The following is a 20,580-nucleotide window of genomic DNA, read 5'->3' as shown; positions in this document are numbered from 1 at the left end:
CGTCTCCAATACCGTCCAGTCGTGGGAGAATGCGTACGGCTCCTTGTTGGTTCCTATCCGAGAATCTATCGACCAATCTGCTGTGGCGTTGCATCAAAACGAACAGCGCGTCTTGGAGCACGCGATGGTGGCTCAACTGAGACGAGACTGCTACTTGGTGCGCTGTCTCGCACGCTCCGTGGAGACCAAGCCGAAAGTGGCCAAAGACGCCTTCTTCTCTGTGTTCCAGGCTTCGTTCCCGTCACTCATGGCGCTGCTGACAACGTATTTCACTACAATCCGCAAAATGGCGACGTCCAACACGCCGCAGTCCAAGAATCAGATCAAGAGCGCGCTCAAAGTGGTGAATGAAATTGTGCGTCTGTACGCGCAACTGCTTAAATCCATCCGCAAGGAGATGCACAAGGAGACGGTGTCCGAGATCATGCGCACATTTGTCGACATCTTCAACGACTCGCAGCTTTCAGGCGTGTACGTGACTTTGTTTAAACGGTGTGATTTAACATTGAAACTTATGTTTTTGTGGTGATTTTTATTTTAGATTATACAATTAAGGAAACGCTGGCTTGATGGTGCTCTGTGGCTTCTTGCAGTTGCTGAAAATTGTCGTTGAAGAGCCGACTTCGGCCTTCTCGTCGTTTTTACAGAACATCCTGGACTTGTGTTTTGGTCCGCTTAAAGAGGTACGTGAAGAGTTTGTGTGTATGTTATTTATTTTTATTTAATAATGTTTTTTTTAGGTGATTTTCTCTCATCCAGAAAGCGACTCGGTCATCTTGGGCTACTTCGTGGCTTTAGTGGAGCAATTGTTGGAGAAACACTACCGCTTCTTTATCGTTTACTCGGGTCAGTTCACTTCTGACGGCGCACGTGAACGAGGATACGCGTCGGACCAAGCACACACGTATTTCTTGTCTATTTTTCAGAGTTTGGCAAGTGTTCTGAGTCGTGAAGGCTCCAATCTGGCTCCGCGTATTTGTAAACAAGTGCTGGGGTTGCTGGACCGGGTTGACAAGGCCCAGGGACTGTTTGCCTTTACAGGGTTCCAGAGCGAATTGCGTTTGGGATTCCTCTCCACGTTGATGAACATTTTGACTCGAGGCGAGATGAATCTGTTGCAGGACGAAGTCGTGCAGTTGCTTCACCGAGTTGCAGCTGTGGATTTTGCCTCTTTCTATCAAGTGTTTCTAAATGGCTACATCAAGGAGATCCTGACACACCCGCAGCTGGAGGCGGCGTCCAAGATGGAAGGCGAATGTCTGCAGTGGAGTGGACAAGTAGATTTGCCTACTTTCTCACAGGAAGTGGTAACTTTTTTGAACGATCTGAAGGCGATCAAGGCACAGAATTAAATGAATAGAAATTCCAGCACCTTGCAAATTTTTCATTTCTTTTTGGCTTCTGGACCAATATTCTTGTCAAGCACACTAGATCTCTGAATTTATTCAAACCAAACATCCCTAACGTGCACTACGTTGTAGCTCAGTTGGCAAGCGCCACGTCACGGATTTTGCACGTCAACGCATACGTGTTCACAGCGTCCAAATTCTGACAGCGGATGTCACCAATTCCGTGGACCGCCTTCAGGAACTCACGGTCTTCCGTCAGGTACATTTCATCGCCAGAGAACTCGAACGACACCTCTTCGTCACTGTCGCCTTGTAGAACTTTTAGCATTGGGGTCTCCGAGTACGGCTTGACCACACTAATGCGCAGGCCGTCCGCCATGATCTCAACGGACGCATCGTACGCCTCCCCTTGTAGTAGCGCGCCATGCACCAGGTTGCCCAGTGCCCCGCTCTTGAAGAACCAGTTAGCCACGTGTGCACGCGGCACGCGGTTCACAGGTGGCACGATAGTCTCATCCACAGGCACCTTCTCCAAGTAGCCGATGTCGCCCGGAGTAAGACTGGCTTTCACACTGCGACTATACACTGTGTCCATGTCCACTTCACCCACGAGGTACCGCGCGATGTCGGCGAAATGCGTCGCCTGCTCAACAATGGGTCCACCGCAGTGCTCGGAGTTCCACCAGAATGGACTCGGGATGTTAGCATACGTACAATTGTAACGCGCCATTAGGCATACAGGCTTCTTGCCCTTGAGCAACTCCTTGATCTTGTCACCGAAAAGCGAGTAGCGGAACATGTAGCCCACCGAAACGACCAGTTTCTTCTCTTTGCGGAGGGCCTCCACCTCAGCCGCGTACTAGGTCACCTCGTCCACAGGTGCATTTGACAGCGGTTTCTCCAAAAATAAGTGTGCACCGGAGCGTAGGACCTGCAGCTCCAGCGGGTACTTGTAGCAGCCGTGGTACGTGGGCGGCACACCGATGAAAACGGCCGTGGGCTTGACACTGTCCAACATTTCTTGGAGGTCCGCATACACCTTCGTTTGGTCCCACACGTGGGCATACTCGTTGTTGGCACGACGTTCGTCGACTTTTTCTTGGGCCTTCGCCGTCAGAGGGTCGACAACAGCCACAATAATGGCGCCAAGCTTCTCGAGACGCGAAGCATGATCCCACGGACCTTCAGCTCCACCAAAGTTGACAGCTCCAGCGCCGACGAGGGCTACACGGGTTCTGGTGATTGATGACATGATAGCGGATGGATCCAGGTTCTTTTGCAGTACAAAGGTAAAATTAAAAATGAGGAAAGAGAATCATGGTAGTCCATTGAAGTAGGGAGGGAGTGATATCTGCAGCGCTGGTAAACATCAATAAACAGAGCACATATACCCGAAGTTGTAGCTTATTAGTGGTTGAGTCAAGCTAGGCAAATGATTGGCTAATAATTATTAGGATTACAATTAATCTTACCCCAGCTTTATTCTTCCAAGTTCACCTGGAAACATATTAACATGTAAGAGCCAGGATACGCTTGCAGACAACAGAGAAATCCGACCACTATCTCAGCGCCATCCTTCATATAAAACTAGCCGAGCGTCGCCGCTACGCGGCGGTAGTTTAGGTTTAGCTCTACTTGCTATGGCCTTCCCGCCTCCGCTACGCTTCGGCGGGATGACTATTGAAAAAACCGCTGAACCCATTTGTACCTAAATCGATTTTTTTAATTTCATTAATATGGGTCAGCATCATGCTTACGTGATTTAAAAAAATATATATTCTAATGATTTGAATCGAGATTCTTGATCCAATCTCTTTTTTTATTGCTGCTATCACTTTATCTTCATCTTCCACTCAAAACCACCAGCCCTTCAAATAACATTTATACAAACGCTACACAATATGTTTATTTTAGCGTCGTGCTCGATATCACGGGCCGTTCCCCAGCCGCTATGAAACTTAGCTCACACGATAGTAATGGTTTGTCCAGCTTGCAAGCGGTCGAATCAGGTTTTATTAAAACAAAACTAAAATAAGATTTTACAGTATTCGCTTTAAGCGTTACTACTACATTTTTTTCTTCTTTTTTCAAAGCGAACACTAGTTTTTTTTATCGACTCGGTGGGTGGGTGGGTGGGATAAATGGATTAATCCCAACCCCTACATCGACTACTACCTGTCGGAAAGGATGAACGCTGCGCAGGCACCAAGCGGCCGCCCGAAAAAGGATCGTTCCCACTGGACCACTACGGCGAGTGCAAGCCCGCTATGAAGGAGTTTCTGGTCTGCATGCGTGAGCACCGCAACAGCCACATCGACTGCAAGACGCTCTCGGCCGCTTACCTGCAGTGCCGCATGGACAAGTGGGCAACTTGTATTTTTGTACTTGCAGAGTGATGGTCTCACCATTATGTATTCTTCATTACAGGGGCCTGATGAAGCCCGAGGAGTTGGAGAAGCTGGGTTTTCACGAGGAAGGCATGAAAAAGATGTGGACGGAACAGACCAACGAGGGTAGAAAGGAAGGCGAGGGATTCGTTGCAGGCCTGGGCATCAAGAAATCCCGCTATGGGAAAAAGTAGCAGTAGCCCGTTGTTCTATTTCTTACACACGAGAAGAGCAGCATCTCTTTACTGTAGGTATATGTCTCTTAATTAGACAGACCAACGAAAAAATCAAAATCCAGCTTACCCGCTTAAACTGCCTATTTCAGTTTGTAAGTAACTATAGATTGTTCACTTCTCCTATCAAACTCAATGAAAGCTAAGAAATATTCAAATTGTACTATATTTAATGTACCGTTCATTTTGGGCTGATTCAGAATTAGCACTCGAATCTGTGCCAGTTATGATTGAAGCATTTGGATATTGTGTCGCAAGAGGCCTTGCTGCTGTTGCTGTTGACGGTACTGTCTTCTATTTGATAGTTTAGCGATGATTCCAGAATTATTGAACGTCATTTAGGCTCCAAGTTTATTAACGTTTCTTTATGGAGCCTACTTAAACAGCTACTAGCCGAGCGCCGACGCTACGCGGCGGTAGTTTAGATTTAGCTCTACTTACTTTGGCCTTTCCGCCTCCGCTACGCTTCGGCGGGATAACTATGAAGAAATATGTGTGCCAAAATCGAGTTTTTTAATTTATAACTTTTGGGTCAGCATCATGCTTACCTGATTTAAGAAATATTTTTTCTAATGACCTTGAATCAAGATTCTTGGTGAAATCTCTTTTTTATTGCTGGCTATCACTTTATCATCATCTTCCACCCAAAACCACCAGCACTTAAAATAACTTTTAAACCACCAGCACTTAAAATAACATTTATATAAGCGTTACACAATACATTTACTTTAGCGTCGTGCTCGATATCACGGACCATTTCTGAGCTCACATGATAGTAATGGTCTGTCCAGGTTGTACTTCTTACCCGCTTGTACTGCCTATTCAAACTTGTAAGTAGCTAAAAACTGCAATGAAAGCTAGAAAACAGTCGAATTATAATATTCCTATGCATGCAGGGTTTATTTTGTGCTGATTCAGAATTAGTCATTAGACACTCGATTCTGTGTCAGTTATGATTAAAGCAATGTGTCGCAAGACGCCTTGCTGTTGTTGATGTTAACGGTAGTGCTTTTGCTTGGTAGTTTAGCGATAATGACATGATGGTTAAACGTCATTTAGGCTCCAAGTTTATTAACGTTTCTTTATGGGGTCTACTTAACCAGCTATAATTAACACCTCTCGTGTTTTGTTGTTGTCTTACCGCTCCATTTAAAATCGTATCCTACGCCCTTGTCGGCGACACGTCCACCCGTTATGTAGTATCGGATTTTGCTGTCTAAACAACTCTGGTTTACAGCAGTAACATCATATAATTAGCACCTCTCATGTTTTGTTGTTGTCTTACCGCTCCATTTAAAATTGTACCCTACGCCCCTGTCGGCGACACGTCCGCCAGCTAAGTAGTATTGGATTTTGCTGTCTAAACAACTCTTTGAAAACAATTGTTTACAGCAGTAACACATATGAGTTCGTTTTATTCAATTTAAAACTAAAATTCTCTTCAAAAATACTTCAAAAGAGAAAGTTCTGGCGCGAACGAGCATTGGTGCCAGTGCTTAAGCAGATGGGCTGTGCTGTGCGATGTTCGAGGGCCAACATGGTATCCTATACTGACATGAAGATCTTTAATGTTTTATTAGTACGAGAGCGTCTTGGCGTCCTTAGGACGCACAGGTGAGCTGGTATGTGCGATGTGCCGGGCCCATATGCTATCATGTACTGCCATGGAGATCTGTGTTGTGATTTATTAGTGCGAGGGCGTCTTGGTGTCCTTAGGACGCACTGTTGTGCGACGTGGCGGGATCTAATAGAACTAATGCAGTGCTCTGTGTTGTGGCGTAATTGTTTAGTAGTGCGAGAGCGTCTTGGTGTCCTTAGGACGCGCAGATGAGTTGTTCTGTACGACGTGAGAATATCGTACTAACGCGGCGCTCAATATTGTGGCGTGGTTTTTTGCACTTTGATAGATGGAGAGTGTGAGAACATATGCAATAATCTCACCATTAGCACCAAGTGCCATACAAGCACCGTATCCTCGGCGCCAAACCAGTTTCTCTGTCAGCCCTTCTGTGCGATCACTTGTATGCAAGGGTGTTGGCGCTTAATTATGCTTAGGTACGATATTTATATTGAGCACTAATTCTTGTATTCGAGGTGCCTTCTTGCTTCTAAGTGGTACGCATTTTGCTAATTTAGCTACTATACGGTTAAAATCTAACGCTATGACGAAGTCGACCTGGATGAAATGCTACTTGCAGCCAAATCGCGTGGCAGCTCGTTCAGTATTGATGCGGAAACACTTGTCTGCAACGCTTTGGTGAGAATTTTGTTACGATCTCGTGTTGATGCATGCTAAAATGTTCGCTTTTTGCTGGATTTTCATGCAAAGCCTTCCACGGTGCGGATAGGAAGGACGAGACTGCTACCTTAAAAGAATTTAAGCGCGACCACATCACCTGTTGGCCATTTAAAATGAATCGCTGTAAGTACATTGCATTAGTTTGACATCCAGATCGATTATTATTCGGTCTTCAACTGTAAGAGGTAGGAGTTAGGATTGGTAATTATTATTAGAGATAGTTCTTCACTGGATATTGCTGATATATTTCTTACGATACCAATATTTGTGCAGACCGACTGGAATGTGAAGAAGGGCGACAACGCTACGCGCTTTAGCTACGTATGGTTGTAGAAGCATGTGTATGCCCACGAGCGTAGCTATAGGTTCTACAAATCCAGCGAGGCTTTTGGTATCCAGACGAGCGAGCACGCGGGACCTTCTTGATTCATTGGGGACACGCATCCCGAATATTACTGACGCTCGATTTCCAGACCACAGTGCGCTCGATCGCGGATCTATAATACTAGCCCGGCTACTTCATACCCTGGCTGAAGTCTTTCTTATAAAAAAGGGGCAAAAACGTTTTTTTTTGTGTGCCCGCTCGCATCTCCCTGTAATAGCAAAACTTTCTTGAGCAACGGTTGCACGATTGAGTATCTCTGGACGAGCTGTTGCCTATTAGAGAGAGCTGGCGATGAATCTCGATACCAATGCAGCTTTTGGCGGCTGTTTGAAGTGCAAATTAGCAACGACGTTTTCAATTCCACAGCCAATATCGAGAAATACATCTTCCGCAGCGATTGGCCCAATAGGGCTTATTACGTTGAATAAAGCTTCTGGTAGGATCTCGCCAGCATTTTCAGGTAGTACACCAGATCTCTGACGAATATCAGCTTTTGGGACCGATCCAAATACCGACTGAAGTAGACGTACAGTAGCTTGAAAGTCTAACACGGGGTAACTTGTCGTCCGAGACTTCTCGTAGTAAGTGGAGTGTGAACGAGCCATTGTCACTAAAAAAACATGGAGGAAAACGAGATACGTCGTTGTCGTGAGCGCGCTTTAGTGTTCGAAGTCGAGTTTCCAGCGTCGTCGGGCTCTTGGAGACTCGCAAACGCCGTTGCATCTTTCGCGCAAGATCGGCCCACACGACACGTTGGTTTTGCTGCGCATATTTCCAGGCGTACTGCGCTAAGAGCTTATCGGCTTCGTTGGAGAAATCGGTGATCATGACTGCGTTTGGTAAGACCAAAGGGATAGTCAACACATTATACAAGTGGAAAGAATCTATAGTTTAATCAAATTAATTACACTGGTCAACTGAAACAATCATTTGGATGCATCATACAACAGACACATGCAGTTTTGCTTACTTTATTTAAGTTATTTACACGTTGATTGCAACTGTGCAGATGAAGGCAGCTACTGCTGACAGCGTAAACATGTACGTTATTGCAGAGTGAGATTAGAGTGAGCTTCGCATCTGGGTGCTAGCTTTGTTAGCTTTTCCACCACGCTACGTTGGGTATCAAGGGAGAAGTCATCATGACAGGGATTCTACGCGTATATGACGCCACCGACGACTCTAAGACTATAGCGCTTATCGGTGCGAAAGTGGTTTAAGCAGATCGTGGAAATGATTCAATTGTCGATGCATATCACCGTGAACGATATCTTCGGCAGGTAATTCTCAGAAACTCGACAGATCTATGGTACTCGGTATCTATCTTTATGTACATCTGGCAAACCGCGTTTGATTGGCAAGAGATTGACTGAGTGTGGTAGAATATTAAACTACTATCTTTGACATTTTGTAAAATCATCATAGGCACGAACACTGGAGAGACTGGATACATAAATACAAATCAGCATTCAACTTAGGCAGCGTGTTCAACCCGCTAAAGAAAACTTGTCTGACTACCGATCGATTATCATTACCGCTGATTTCACCCACCTGATTTAAACTTGCTTTTAGCTTGAATAGCTGAGATGTCTTGCGTAGCTTCCCCTTACTCGAAAGCAAATTATTGTGTGCGTAGTACCGATGGTATTTTTCCCAACACGTTCACGTGGCTTGGGGACACATGTATGGTGCGGGTAGTGAATCAAAATATGCCTTGCAAAGGCACACACCATGGATGACGCAGTAGTCCGTGACTTCAATGGGATATCTTTCTTCCCATCTGCACACAATACACTGGCGACGCTTGCGGTTTTTTTTTTCATCGTAAAACTGTTTTGATGCAACTGCAGTGCACGTCTTCTTTGGGCTCTCGAATGGAGAGCTAACAGTGTAAGCGAGACTAATTGGAGCCGGTGCCTGTAATTCTGACGTAGCCATGTTGCGGCTTAAGTATAAAATCTTACCTTCGCTCGGTGCGTTGGACCACTTTCCGGAAATCAATTCAGAAGACAATTCCAGCATGAAAGAACGGTGAGGGTCCCGGGTATTTACTGGGGTATACACCATTCGGCGAATAAGGTACCATCGAGCAACATCAACCAAAGCCATAGCGAGCTTCTTGTGCCATTTTTTAAACGAGTGGCCGTCGGCAATAGAGAAGCGTGCCCGGAGCTGGTCTAGCCGGTCAACACCCTGCATGTGGGTGTGTGGGTGTTATCGTTCTTCACACAATCCGGTGCCTCGAGTTGTTGATGCTCGTTGGACACGCGACGTTGGACAGTGGTTTACTCGGACGCATCCGCATTTGAGACTATGCTAACAATACGCCCGTCGCACCATGAAGCCCCAAGCATATTGTGGTCAATGGAAACCCCTTGGCGGTACTCCCCGCTTGTACAATCACCCTTTTCCAACATAACGTGCTTAGGAAAGTGCTTGCTTGACCCCCGTACTGTACCACGACCAAATAGTCCTTTGAGCTTTAAAGCTTGCAGGAGCTGTACTGACGTGTAATAATTGTCAGTATTTACAACCCGTTTAGAATCGTAGATTGGTCGAACAACTTCAAGAACGATCTGGCGGATTGCAGCTCCATGCGAAAGCTCTTCGTTCAGACTCGGGGACATTTACCACGCCTTGTCAACGATCTTCGAGAATACTTTCGCAGTGTAGTCTGAAACTCACAGCGACCCATGACGTTGCGCAGCACATCATGTACAACTTGAAGTGGTACTTTCCACCGGGTTTACGTGGGTTGTAAACGATAAGGTGGCGTCCGAATCGACTTCTACAGGCAACGCTCGCTTCATCCAAAGCAATATTACGACTAAGATCAACATACTTCCCGCCAGTAACTTGCATAACATTCAGCAATGTGCGAATGCGGGCAGCAGAGTCTCGCATTGTGTCCTCCACTGAGACACCACTTCGAAACGAAAACGATTACCGAAGAAGCTTATTCCGTTTGAGCGGCATCACATGCCCCAAGGCAATACTAGTACCTCCAATTATCTCCTCTTCCGCCTGGCGACCCCAGTAATTCGCATATTCCCCCTTTACTGTAACTTCCATATAGAACAGTATTCCCAAAAATGTAATCCATTCTTGTAACTTGAACGGTTCGCCGATGAAAATCTGATTGGCGCTTGCGTATGCATTGGTCTCGAAAGCAACTTGTTTACAGAAGTAAAGAGGGAGATACTCAAAAAAGCTCGCTGAAGCCGAATGATTAAAACTGTATCGGTACTCATCCTTCATCTTGGTTTCGGTCGCTCTATCGGCGCATGTAAAGAGATCACCAGGTTGTGCCATGTGCGCTTTTGGGTCAAATCGCATGGTTTTGATCGCCTCCACCTCCGCCAAACTTGTTGGTATCACTTGGCTGAGGCTGTAGTGAACCGGAGCTTCTTGTAGCTTCTCAAGGCTGTCTGTAATTGCAAGCCGGTCATCATCAGTGGCCTCGCAGAGATCTTGCCAGTGCAGTGAAGTTGTAGTCGCCATCAGAAGGCTGTAATTAGCATGACCTTTCTGTACTAGGCCGAGCGAGATATCCTCCGAATTAGATTGAAATTGAGAATCAATCCACCGTACTTGAAAGAGAAGTGGTGTCGCATTTTGTTTACGTCCGAGCTGCTCCTTCTGGGTTCTTTCCTGGCTTCGTTTTAGGTTTCACAGTGCAACATACCCGTCCAACTATATAAGCCGCGCCAACTTTCTTGTAACCCTTGTCTTTCATCCAACTTTCCTTAGACGGAGAGAACGCAACCAACGTGTTCACATAAAGTGAGGGGACACACGCAACTGATGATCTTCCGGCTGGTCTGTGCGATGGTAGAGGAGAAAGTGGTGGCACGCGATTTTTAGAGCGAGAAATTCCTGAGCTAAAAGTGTAAAAATAAACTGCTGTGAGGTGGCAGTGCCGATTGTAGCTAAGCAACCGCCACTTCCCTTGTACTGTCGAAGTATTGCCGGTTGTGTTGGAGACATACTCGGAAGCACCCCCAGTGGCACTTCTTGATATTGGACTTGTATTAATCTCGTCCATGGTGTGTTCCAACTGGTTGCCGCTAAATGTAATCCTCCCCCCCCCGAGAGTTGGCAGTCGATGATTCCCATTTATAACTTGTAAAACAAAATTCTTGGCATAACGACAGCATGAAACTCGATGCAAAATTCTATTGATGCATGTACTTACCTGAGTGACGAATCCTCGATGTCCTCGTTTGCCATAGCGGCTACACTATTCATTGTAGCATTATCCGTGCTGTCAGCACCCACGTTTAGTGGATGTATTGCGTTGCGTCCGTTTGCGTCCGATAAGTGCGTGCACTTTGGATACCACGACTAAGGTGCTCATTCTCGCTTTTGGCATTTCCCATCACAGTACTCTTCTCTGTCTACAACCTGTTTGGCGGTGTCCAATCCCTCGTTATCCATCGTATATTCATTACGAGTGCTTTCTTCAGCTAAAATTCCTCCGAATACCGCATTTTCAGGATTTGTGGCTGACGTTTTGCTTTGCCGTTCATTGTACGAATGATGACATGCGTGGGTGATACCTAGCGTTTAATTAGGCATAATCAATCGGGTCAATATTTTATATAGGACATAGCGACTTACGGGTGGGTGGCGATAAAGCAATTCCACGTAGATAAAAAGCCAGAAGTGCTTCCTCTCCTACGAAGAAATCTTTCCCCTCCTTGCCCTTTAAATCCGATCCTGGGCGAATGTAGCGATAGAACGAGTCCAGCGCATTTCGTGGGGGTTGCTTTGAGGTCCATCCTTCCTCGCGAAGCTCTTTCCAAACGGCTTTGAAGAACATTGAATTATCGAATCGAGTGGTACCCTCTGCTCCACACGCCGCTGAACCTCGCCTAGGTCTCGTGCGCTTGCTTGAGTCTACAGGTGCGCTCTCTAAGCTTCGCTTGCGCCGGCCCGCCATGCTTGAATAAGTCGTTCGGAGGGACGTCCAAAGGATATATGAGGGAATAATTCAGAACATTTCGCTACATCGTGAACTAGTATCAGAATACGGAGGTTGTAGTATCTTTTCCTTAAAGAGATTAACAAAACTTATCATAGCAATTTGAGTAGTGTATAAAATTTGATACAAGTATCATTCTTTGTAGTGTATATGTAAGCATCCATAGTTGGTTCAAGTCATTTACACGCTTTGCTCTCATGAGGTAAATTGGTACCAAGCGTTGCAAGTAATGATAGTTAGCAATGCCAAAGGCTACTGGAGCGACGTCGTCGGTGCGTTGGTGGGTTGGCTAGCCTGAAAGCACAAAAGCCGAAGTCAGGACGAAGCTCATATATGCTTAAGTGTACCTTGATCAAACGATCGACTACTTTCACCGCAGCAACAGTGAACGCGGTAAGTGTTTCTGAGAGCAGAGCGAAAAACTAGAAAAGCGCCAGTGTTGAGCTGGATACATTGATCTCAGTGGCGAACACTTGATGATTGCGAATAAGCACAACAAAACATGCAAATCGATGTTGTGCCGAGCCAACACGCATGCGAGCGACAGTAACAATTTCATGGAAATTGCTGGAGTAATATTTTTTTTTACCAATCATTAAACAAGTCGGGTAGTACAGTAGGGCTATGAAACGGGGCTTACTGTCCCTTTTGAATTTTCTTAACATAATATTTGCGTTTTAATTGTAATATTTAAGTCGTAGCGATAGTACCGTGGACAAATCAATAGGGGCATTCTGCCCCTTCGTTCGCGAAAGGGTTAAGAATATAGTATGACGTATATTAATAGTATGGCCTCGAAAACTCGCATTCCTGCGTGTACGCTAAGCACCTTGTAGGTCTTTAGGGACTATTTCATTAGAGAATAAGTAGCACTCAAATATTAAAAACAACATGCAATATTTAAATAGTAAATATAATACTTCGTAGTATCAAACCGATGCCGCCTTCGGATAATGGATAGTCTTGTGCAAATCTCCATATGTGCTCTGTGAACCACATGAATTTACTCATGTAAGTTACATAATTCCGTTTTAAATAATCGAAGCCTCCTTCGCTCCGCTCGACAGCCAATGAAAAGGCTCAAAAATCTGAGCGTTTCGTGTGAGGGAGGGAGGGACGACCACCGTGCTAGCATTGATAGCTTAGAACTATCGCTCTGGGTGCCCAATCCGCGGACGATAGGGCATGGTTGGTTGGTGTAGTGTAGTGTAGTGTGGGCTGCCCGCCTCCGCTGCGCTGTGGTGAGCTTAGCGTTTCTACGTACAGCAAAGCAACATATAGTACATGTAAACAGTGTTCAACTTATATTACGTTCCAAAACAACACCGCACACAGTATCCTTAGTGTTCACATGTTATGGTAGATATGACCAGGGTTTAACGTGATCTGCAAGATGAACACCATCTTACCCGGAACGGTTTTGTCTATAATCTCATTTGAGCGCATTGCTCCCAAAATGACACGAATCGGAGGCGCGCGTGGCTGCAAATGTAAAATACGCTGTTCAGAAGATGGTTCAGTATCAATGATGCTACGAAATTGGCATAGCGTGGTGAGTAAAACCAGTTTAGCTGTTGTAAAAACGCCTACTCAAACATATTATCATCTGCACGTCATTGCAGTGAGGCAGTCGACACCATATCATCGATTGCGATGATCTATTAGAGTAAGGTATGGTCATCTGCTCGCGCAAAGTATCTTTTAGGACAGGTAGTTTTTGTCGATGGTCGCCACAAAGACCAATATTATGCCTTGAAATCGTTCCGCTGAGCTCTTGATGATATTACTGAAGGGTACTTCCACTATCTTTCGCATGCATTGATCATACTTGCATAACTGACACACTTACTGACGTATGGGCATAGATACGGGCCGATAGAGTGGCGTAGATCCTTACCGACTGGCATTTACTGGCTCCTGAATGTATGCCAAACACACAAAGTCACATGGCTGTAGGCAGAGTATCAAATTGTAGTGATGTTTAGACTTAATCTGAAATGTAGCTCATATACATTATATGATGTACTTCTGCTGCCTACTTATCAACTCGGCGTGCTATTTGATATGTCCGTGCATATATCGCAAGGTCGTTAATGAGTGTGTATACCACGCGCTCGTGAGAGCCAAAGCCTATGTATAGGGTCACTGTCGCTCTGTCGGTACATTTGCGTCGTCGTGCTGGCTTGCTGTGCTTACGCTTCTGATGTACGACCAGGCGCGTCACTAACTCAGCACATCCGATCCCGCAGAGATACACGATACTTAACCGCGTATCTGCTAGCAGATATATACGCGCGCGGCGGGTACACGTATAATCATCCCCAGCTCTGACCTCGACCAATTTGAGCAGGGCACTAAAGTACGGTACTGCGTACAGACACATCGACTAGCCACATCCACTTGTATGATCTGCATTACCGCACACGTGCTCGTGTCTACGTAGCCAGCAACGAATTCGTCGCGTGAAGTGCTCACTCAATACTGTAGTTTTAATTTATGAGCGCGCATTAGTGGAATATACGCTGTGAACATTGACGATACAGATAGCGTGGTCTTGCATTTGTTCAAGTGAGCGAATGTACGTGTGACGCGTAAGCAGATAGGCACGACCAGCTTGCGGCTTTCCACAATAGATACCATGCTGCTAAATATTATTTGAGACGCGCTACGCTATTTAGGTGTGCCAATACTACCTACTGCGCCATAGGCAGGTTACCGTTTGTGCGGCTCCAAACTTCGCACTGTAGTCCGGTATACTAAATACGAATATAGGAAGTAATATGGCGGCCTAAAAGGGTATATTTACCAATTACTTGCTCTTCTGCTGCTTCTTTTGCTCGATATACTTGGCGTTTCGGGCGGTCAGCTGGCGAGGGCGGCTGCGCCTCTTTTTCTTCTTGGGGTACCAGTCAGGACCCATCGCCTTCTTGACGTTCGCCAGGCTTTCCTGGCGGCGCACTTCGGCCGCATCAGGTGGTGGGGACTTTTCCTCCCAGAACTCAACCGCTTTTGGACCGTTCTCGCAGGCAATACAGCGTCGCACAATGTCCTGCCCGCTAATTGTACGGAATGCGTAGCCGGACTGCAGCTTCCCGCAGTAGACGCAACGCACCCGGAAATCCGTCGTAGACCGCTGCGGGTTCAGCAGAAGCGGGTCAATCTTAGCCTCGCATTGCTTGCACGTAGGGCCCACCGTTTTGCAAACTGTGAGTAAGTTAGCAAATTATATTGTTTTAACCAATATCTTGCATCCAAATATTAGCCAATTGCACGGTAATGTAAGGCTAGTATTTATTACTAAGTTAAATATTAAAATGTGCTATATTATTACTATTTTTGCTTTGCTTTAATTGTATTATTATCATATTTCCAAACAAATACATACTTTACATGCAATAAAAGTGACTAAAACGACTATGTACCGTGCGCGCATGGTGCGGTGCTCGGTGGCTGTGGAGAGTGCCAGGTGAAGTAAAAAAAAAGATTCGCAGTCTTTACAAAAAACTATTGTTAGAGTGCCAGGTTTGATGTACATAAGACAGGTTTGCTAAGCTAAACGTAAATATCCAATTGTCAACACTGCTCGCTTAAGTGTTTGCATCCAATCAATGCGTTTCGTGCTCGGCAAAAATGTTTACCTTACGTCCAATCGCGAGGGCGAGAGACGGTCTGGTCGTGCGACAGATCCAGTCAGTGTCGCAGATCGAAAAATATTGTCCAATTAGGGCGCGAGTTAATTGTGTCTGCTTTTTGGCTATAATTGTAATTTTGGCATAGTTAGGTAAAGTCAGAAAGATGGGCGCGGTCGGTAGAATGGGACGAAACTGTATAAGACAGGCCGAGTGTAGCCATGCGAAAAGGCAGGAAAAAGCAGCAAGAAAGGAAACGGCAGACTTATTGACAGACTGCAAGGTTAGAAGCGAAAAGATAACTAACACCTCTCTTGTTTTATTGTTGGCTTACCGCTCCATTTAAAATCGTATCCTATGCCCTTGTCGGCGACACGTCTACCCGTTATGTAGTATCGGATTTTGCTGTCTAAACAACTCTTTGAAAAAAATGGTTCTCAACAGTAACACATAAGGGTTCATCTAAATCTATCTATCTTTAAAACTCAAGTGACAACGTTTATTAGCACAGCGTTGTTCTTACGGCCAGCTTCTGTTGTACACGTACTACTACCTCACTCTCACATAATTTATTAATATTTCTACACACAAAACAGTTGTAGCTATAAATGCCAATGTAACTTGCAAAATCGATTAAATACATGCTATTACGTATATTTATAGTATGTCCTTGGAAACACGCATTCCTACGTGTACGTTAAGCATCTTGCAGCATTGGAAGCATCTTTAGGGACTATTTCATTTGCGAATAAGTAGCTCTTTCTATTAAGCACTCAAATGTTAAGAGTAACATGCATTACTAAAATAGTAAAATATACTTCGTAATATTAAAATGATGCCGCCTTCGGAGAATGGATAGTCTTGTGCAAATCTCCATATGTGCTCTGTGAACCACATGAATTTAATGATGTAGGCTACATAATCTAGTTTAACCAATCAAAGCCGCCTTCGCTTCGCTCAGCAGCCAACGAGAAGGCTAAAAAATCTGAGCGTTTCGTGTGACGGACGGACGGACGGACACCGTGCTAGCATTGATAGTTTAGGATAGCCGTTCGCCGCCGCTACGCGGCGGAGTAGCTGGTTTGTGGGAGATGCGGTGGTCGCAAATTTAAGTGCTTCTTGGTATCGCGTACTTTGTTAGCGTCGTTCAACCCAGTAGGTCTTGGCTTCGTGTACTTAACCACTTACCATTCCGTAGTCTCATGTGGACATGTATAATATCGTATAATATAAAATCCGAAGTTTTCTGTCACCTGTTTGCCGCGCACCCCTGTGGTGTGGCTTCATCTACTGCGTTATCGCGCCATCGTGCAATTGCAATGTGGTTATGTTGTCTATGCTATCGTGATCGCATAGTATATATGTTTTGCCAATGTTATCGCGCTCTACGATGGTTCCGTGTCCGGGGTGTGCAATAGTGGTCTCCAGAAGCGTTTCCCCGCGATTTTGAGGCTGGTCGGCCGTCCGGGTAATCGTGTTTTTAATGAAGTATCGTCCTCAGTGGCCCGGCGATCTCAGGTTCTACAGTGCTATCGTGCTTAGTGGCTCGATAATTTCCCGTGGCTGTTTGTTCTCCCATGCTTTAGTGGCTGTCCCATCGTCCATGCTATAGTGCTATCTCTTGGTGTCGCGGCTGGTCTGTCGTCCAACAGTAGTATCGTGCTCCTCAGTGAGCTCCGGGTTTACCCTGGTATCGTGTTTCAATACTCGACAACCTCCCGTTAATGGTCTTCCGCGGCTTCATGTTTGGTCGGTCGACTGTGCTCCGTGTTCAACCGTGGTGCTATGGGAGAATTTCTGTCCGTGCACACTTATCGTTACGTATTCTACCGTGGCTTCGAGCGTGCGTGCTCTTTCGTAGCCCGTGCTTTTCAGCATGATAGGGTGTCTATGTATTTAGTTCCCTTCTGTGGCCCGTACGCTTCCGTCATATTCTTGTCCTTCTGTCCTTTTCATGGCTGCGTGCACTTCCATATTTCACGCTACGTAAAAACCTTCGTGGTTTGCATCGGCTAAGTCTTCTATCATCGCCCATGGCCTTCCGTGTCTCGTGTTGCTCTTCTATCCCATCGTCTACATAGTGTGGGTCGGTGTTACTTCGTTTTCGTGTTCTTGCTTAGTCAAGTGCTCCGCGCTAACTTAATCACAAACGCCGTTCCCATTTTTTATGTACGCTACATATATATTGAAAAGTTTGCACAATATCTTAAGGTAGCACACTACTACAAAAGAAGATGATACTTTTCCCGTAGGCAGTGTGGTGTAAGCCACAATAGTCATATTTTAAAGCTTTCACATTATTAGCTATAGTAATACAATTGTGATTTATTACCTAACGCTGAAATAACTATTATGTGTACTACTACTACTACTACAAATAATTGCAAGAACAAATATGAAAATGTTTTAGAATAGTACTACGCAAAATAAATTGTAAGTGTAATTATTAGAAGAGTACTACGAAGCCTAAAACATTATTCTAAACCAATAAGTACTAAAGCTTGAGAAATATGAGTCACCAAAGCCTACAATTTTTATCAACAGCTCCTACGACGATATAGTACGTGTGTGCTCATCGGCGCCTTATAATAATGCTAACTAAAGCACACACAGGCAGCGCCCTTTGCGTGGCCTCGCGAAGTGCAGCTGAAAATGAGAGCAAAACGAAATTTGAGCGGTGCATTTAAGTACGATGTGTAGTCCACATACAGTGTGTACAAAACACAATGATGATTTCAGCCAATGAGGGCCGCCTTCGCTGCGCTCGACAGCTTTTTAGCGGATCGACGCCGCCTTCGCTGCGCTCGGCAGCCAATAGAGCACCCGCATTAGCGTGAGTTTTATTAACACTAGCCGCGGACGGACTGACGGACAACACACTCCACTTGAAGGGTAAGATAAAAATATTTCACCCGACAGGAATACACGCAAAGCTTTAATTGGCCAAAAGCCCGATACATTTGACATAGGAAGTCCAAAATACCCAATGTGCAAGTTAAAACCAGTTCATTAAACCAAATTATACTTCAACTACCGTGTTTTTACGTATAGCTTTCTCAATACTTTTTATGATAAGACCGCTTGACAGCTCCCCCCACGCTCGGATGGCTCACTCAATGGTAGCTTTTCTCTTTTATGGACAAGCGACTGACGTCGCTCCTCGCTGTCCTCGCCGCACACGCACACCTCGTCGCATTTACACTTCACGATGCAAATGCACCCATCAGTGCAAAGGCACTCTTCTCCGCATAGGAATTTCTCGATGCAGACACATTCCACATCGCATGAACACTCTTCTGCACAATTGCACTCCACCACAGGACTTTCCTCCATCATCGAGACATCGACGCTGGACTCAGCCATCCAGTGGGCTGTAATTCGCTTTTTTAGGGGCCCAATGACACCCACATCTAATGGCTCGCATACAGTCGTGCTATTGGCAGGAAATGCGCACACGAGAGCAGACGTTGTTTCCGAGATGACTTCGATGTTCGCATCGGACACGTGAGCATCAAAATTGTCCAGCAGAATGTCGGACGGGGAGTCCACTTCATACTGTAGTAATTCTTTCACGTAGTGCTCCCATACCCTTGCATCCATCCATCCATCCATCCATCCACTCTCCTGAACAGCAAAACCGTGTTGTGGAGGATATGTTTTTAGCTCTTGTGTTTCTAGACGTCCGCCGGGTTTACCTCAAATAATAAACAGTAATGCAAGTTTTTTTCCCTACAGTAACACTTACATTTATTAGTCTCAGTGAGTCAAAAATAGTTATAAACAATGCAGAACTAACCGTCTGCTCTGACCGTAATCACAGCAGTTAAGCGCCTCGAGTAATTTTGCGCTCTCTTCACCTTCGCCGACCCCTTTCGCCCTTTTTAAAGCCCAAATTCTAAGAGACGGCACGTCACAATAGACAGCTGTCTCGTCAACATTATAACTTGACGACGCTGGAAAAGATCCATAATTCGTTCAAAACGTTACGGCAAACTGCCGGTGGCTTTCTTATATGGCCTCTGTGTTTTTCTTGGTATATTAAGGTTTCTGACATGTCAATCCACTAAACAGAAGTTGATAAATTAATACTGATGTCAAGGTACCAGCTTAGTAGAAGAAACTTTACCGCTTTGCAAAATGCTGGCATAAACTCATAATAGATGTTAGGTCCCTTATCGAGCCTGTCCTTTCCGGCTAAATAACTATTTAGCCATTGCGCCTGCGGGAACTTCATGTATTGGATCATTAAACCTGTACACAAATACTAGCCCAGAAGACATACATATTAGAAGTCAGTCAAAATTAAAAGAAGCGATCAGTCGCTAGATTTTACCTGTTCTTCTCTTCTGACATATCTCATGAACGTGACCAAATCGTGTGTGAAGGGAATAATGCTCCGTGCACCTTGGCCCTTTAACGTCTTGCATGTTTGTGGCCCCTCGAACTCCTGTATACTGCGCTTGTTATCCACTTAGCCCCGAAGGGTGCGCCGAGGAATGACAAGCTCCTTTGACGCAGCTCTCTCGCCTGGATCATCCGCGTCTGCGATGGCTTAGCGTTTGATGCGTATAGTGTACGAGCGCTGGGGGGACATTGTCGAGCTGATGTACAACTGCATGGTACGAACGCATTGGGAGCGACTAGCTTCTAGCACCCAATCAGGCTTTTCAAACAATGTCATTGGCTACAATACATATACTAGAGTTTGAAACATCTACTTTGGATGGGCGTGTTTTTAGGGTATGGCGGATTTCACCGTCGTTGGTACCACAGATCGCCAAGAGAAAATGATCGCAAAGACAACGCGTACCAAGTAGTTCTATTGTCTGGGACCGTGACGCAGTGAATGAGGGCAAGTCATCACTCCAGATCGTCTTGGACTGGCTCTCGACGGAGGCGAACCACAACAAGTGGAGGGAGGGCGATCGCAATAGTGGCAACACGAAGGAGGCTCTGCTAAAAAAAATGTGGCAGGGCTTAAAGGTGCTGACACCACTCAATGAACGACCGCTGATGTGCGCGAGAAAAAAAAGAGAAACAGTTTAGAGAGGCTACAGACGTTAAGACACAAACGAGGACGGGTATCACAAGCGAGTCTACCCTGCGGACAGAGATACTCAAGGGGTGCCTGTATTACTAAAAGCTGTGTGACGTGTTTGATTCTCGACCATCCACTCGCCTCGCATGACTTCGGACGACATTGACGATGACGAATAGAATGCGATCGAAGCTTGCGGAACGTCCTCGTCCATCATTCAGCAAAGTTAAAAACGACCGCTGGCTTATGATGATGAAGATCGTGATGCGAAAAGAC

At 45.5% G+C, this 20,580-nt stretch overlaps 3 protein-coding genes across 3 annotated transcripts; 1 reads left to right on the top strand and 2 right to left on the bottom strand.

The window, feature by feature from the left end:
* Positions 1–1,482: 1,482 nt before the first annotated feature.
* Positions 1,483–2,745, bottom strand: PITG_09086 (uncharacterized protein; the record flags this gene model as incomplete). Its single annotated transcript, XM_002903370.1, has 2 exons — positions 1,483–2,172; positions 2,218–2,745. 2 exons carry the CDS (start codon positions 2,599–2,601, stop codon positions 1,483–1,485), a joined length of 1,074 nt encoding a protein of 357 aa, XP_002903416.1.
* Positions 2,746–5,473: 2,728 nt separating this feature from the next.
* On the top strand, positions 5,474–6,771 carry PITG_09085 (uncharacterized protein; the record flags this gene model as incomplete). The annotated part of the gene is made up of 6 exons (XM_002903369.1): positions 5,474–5,485; positions 5,550–5,591; positions 5,763–5,808; positions 6,168–6,226; positions 6,542–6,589; positions 6,742–6,771. The coding sequence occupies 6 exons, from the start codon at positions 5,474–5,476 to the stop codon at positions 6,769–6,771; spliced, it is 237 nt and encodes a 78-aa protein (XP_002903415.1).
* Positions 6,772–10,027: 3,256 nt separating this feature from the next.
* On the bottom strand, positions 10,028–11,595 carry PITG_09084 (uncharacterized protein; the record flags this gene model as incomplete). Its single annotated transcript, XM_002903368.1, has 4 exons — positions 10,028–10,081; positions 10,339–10,474; positions 10,849–10,888; positions 11,274–11,595. 4 exons carry the CDS (start codon positions 11,593–11,595, stop codon positions 10,028–10,030), a joined length of 552 nt encoding a protein of 183 aa, XP_002903414.1.
* Between the last annotated feature and the right edge of the window lie 8,985 nt (positions 11,596–20,580).

The sequence above is a fragment of the Phytophthora infestans genome, genomic scaffold (genome assembly GCF_000142945.1).
Source record: "Phytophthora infestans T30-4 supercont1.14 genomic scaffold, whole genome shotgun sequence".
In the NCBI taxonomy this organism is placed as follows: Eukaryota; Oomycota; class Peronosporomycetes; order Peronosporales; family Peronosporaceae; genus Phytophthora; species Phytophthora infestans.
Note: the sequence above shows the minus strand (reverse complement) of the source record. Positions and strands in the feature narration are given on the sequence as shown.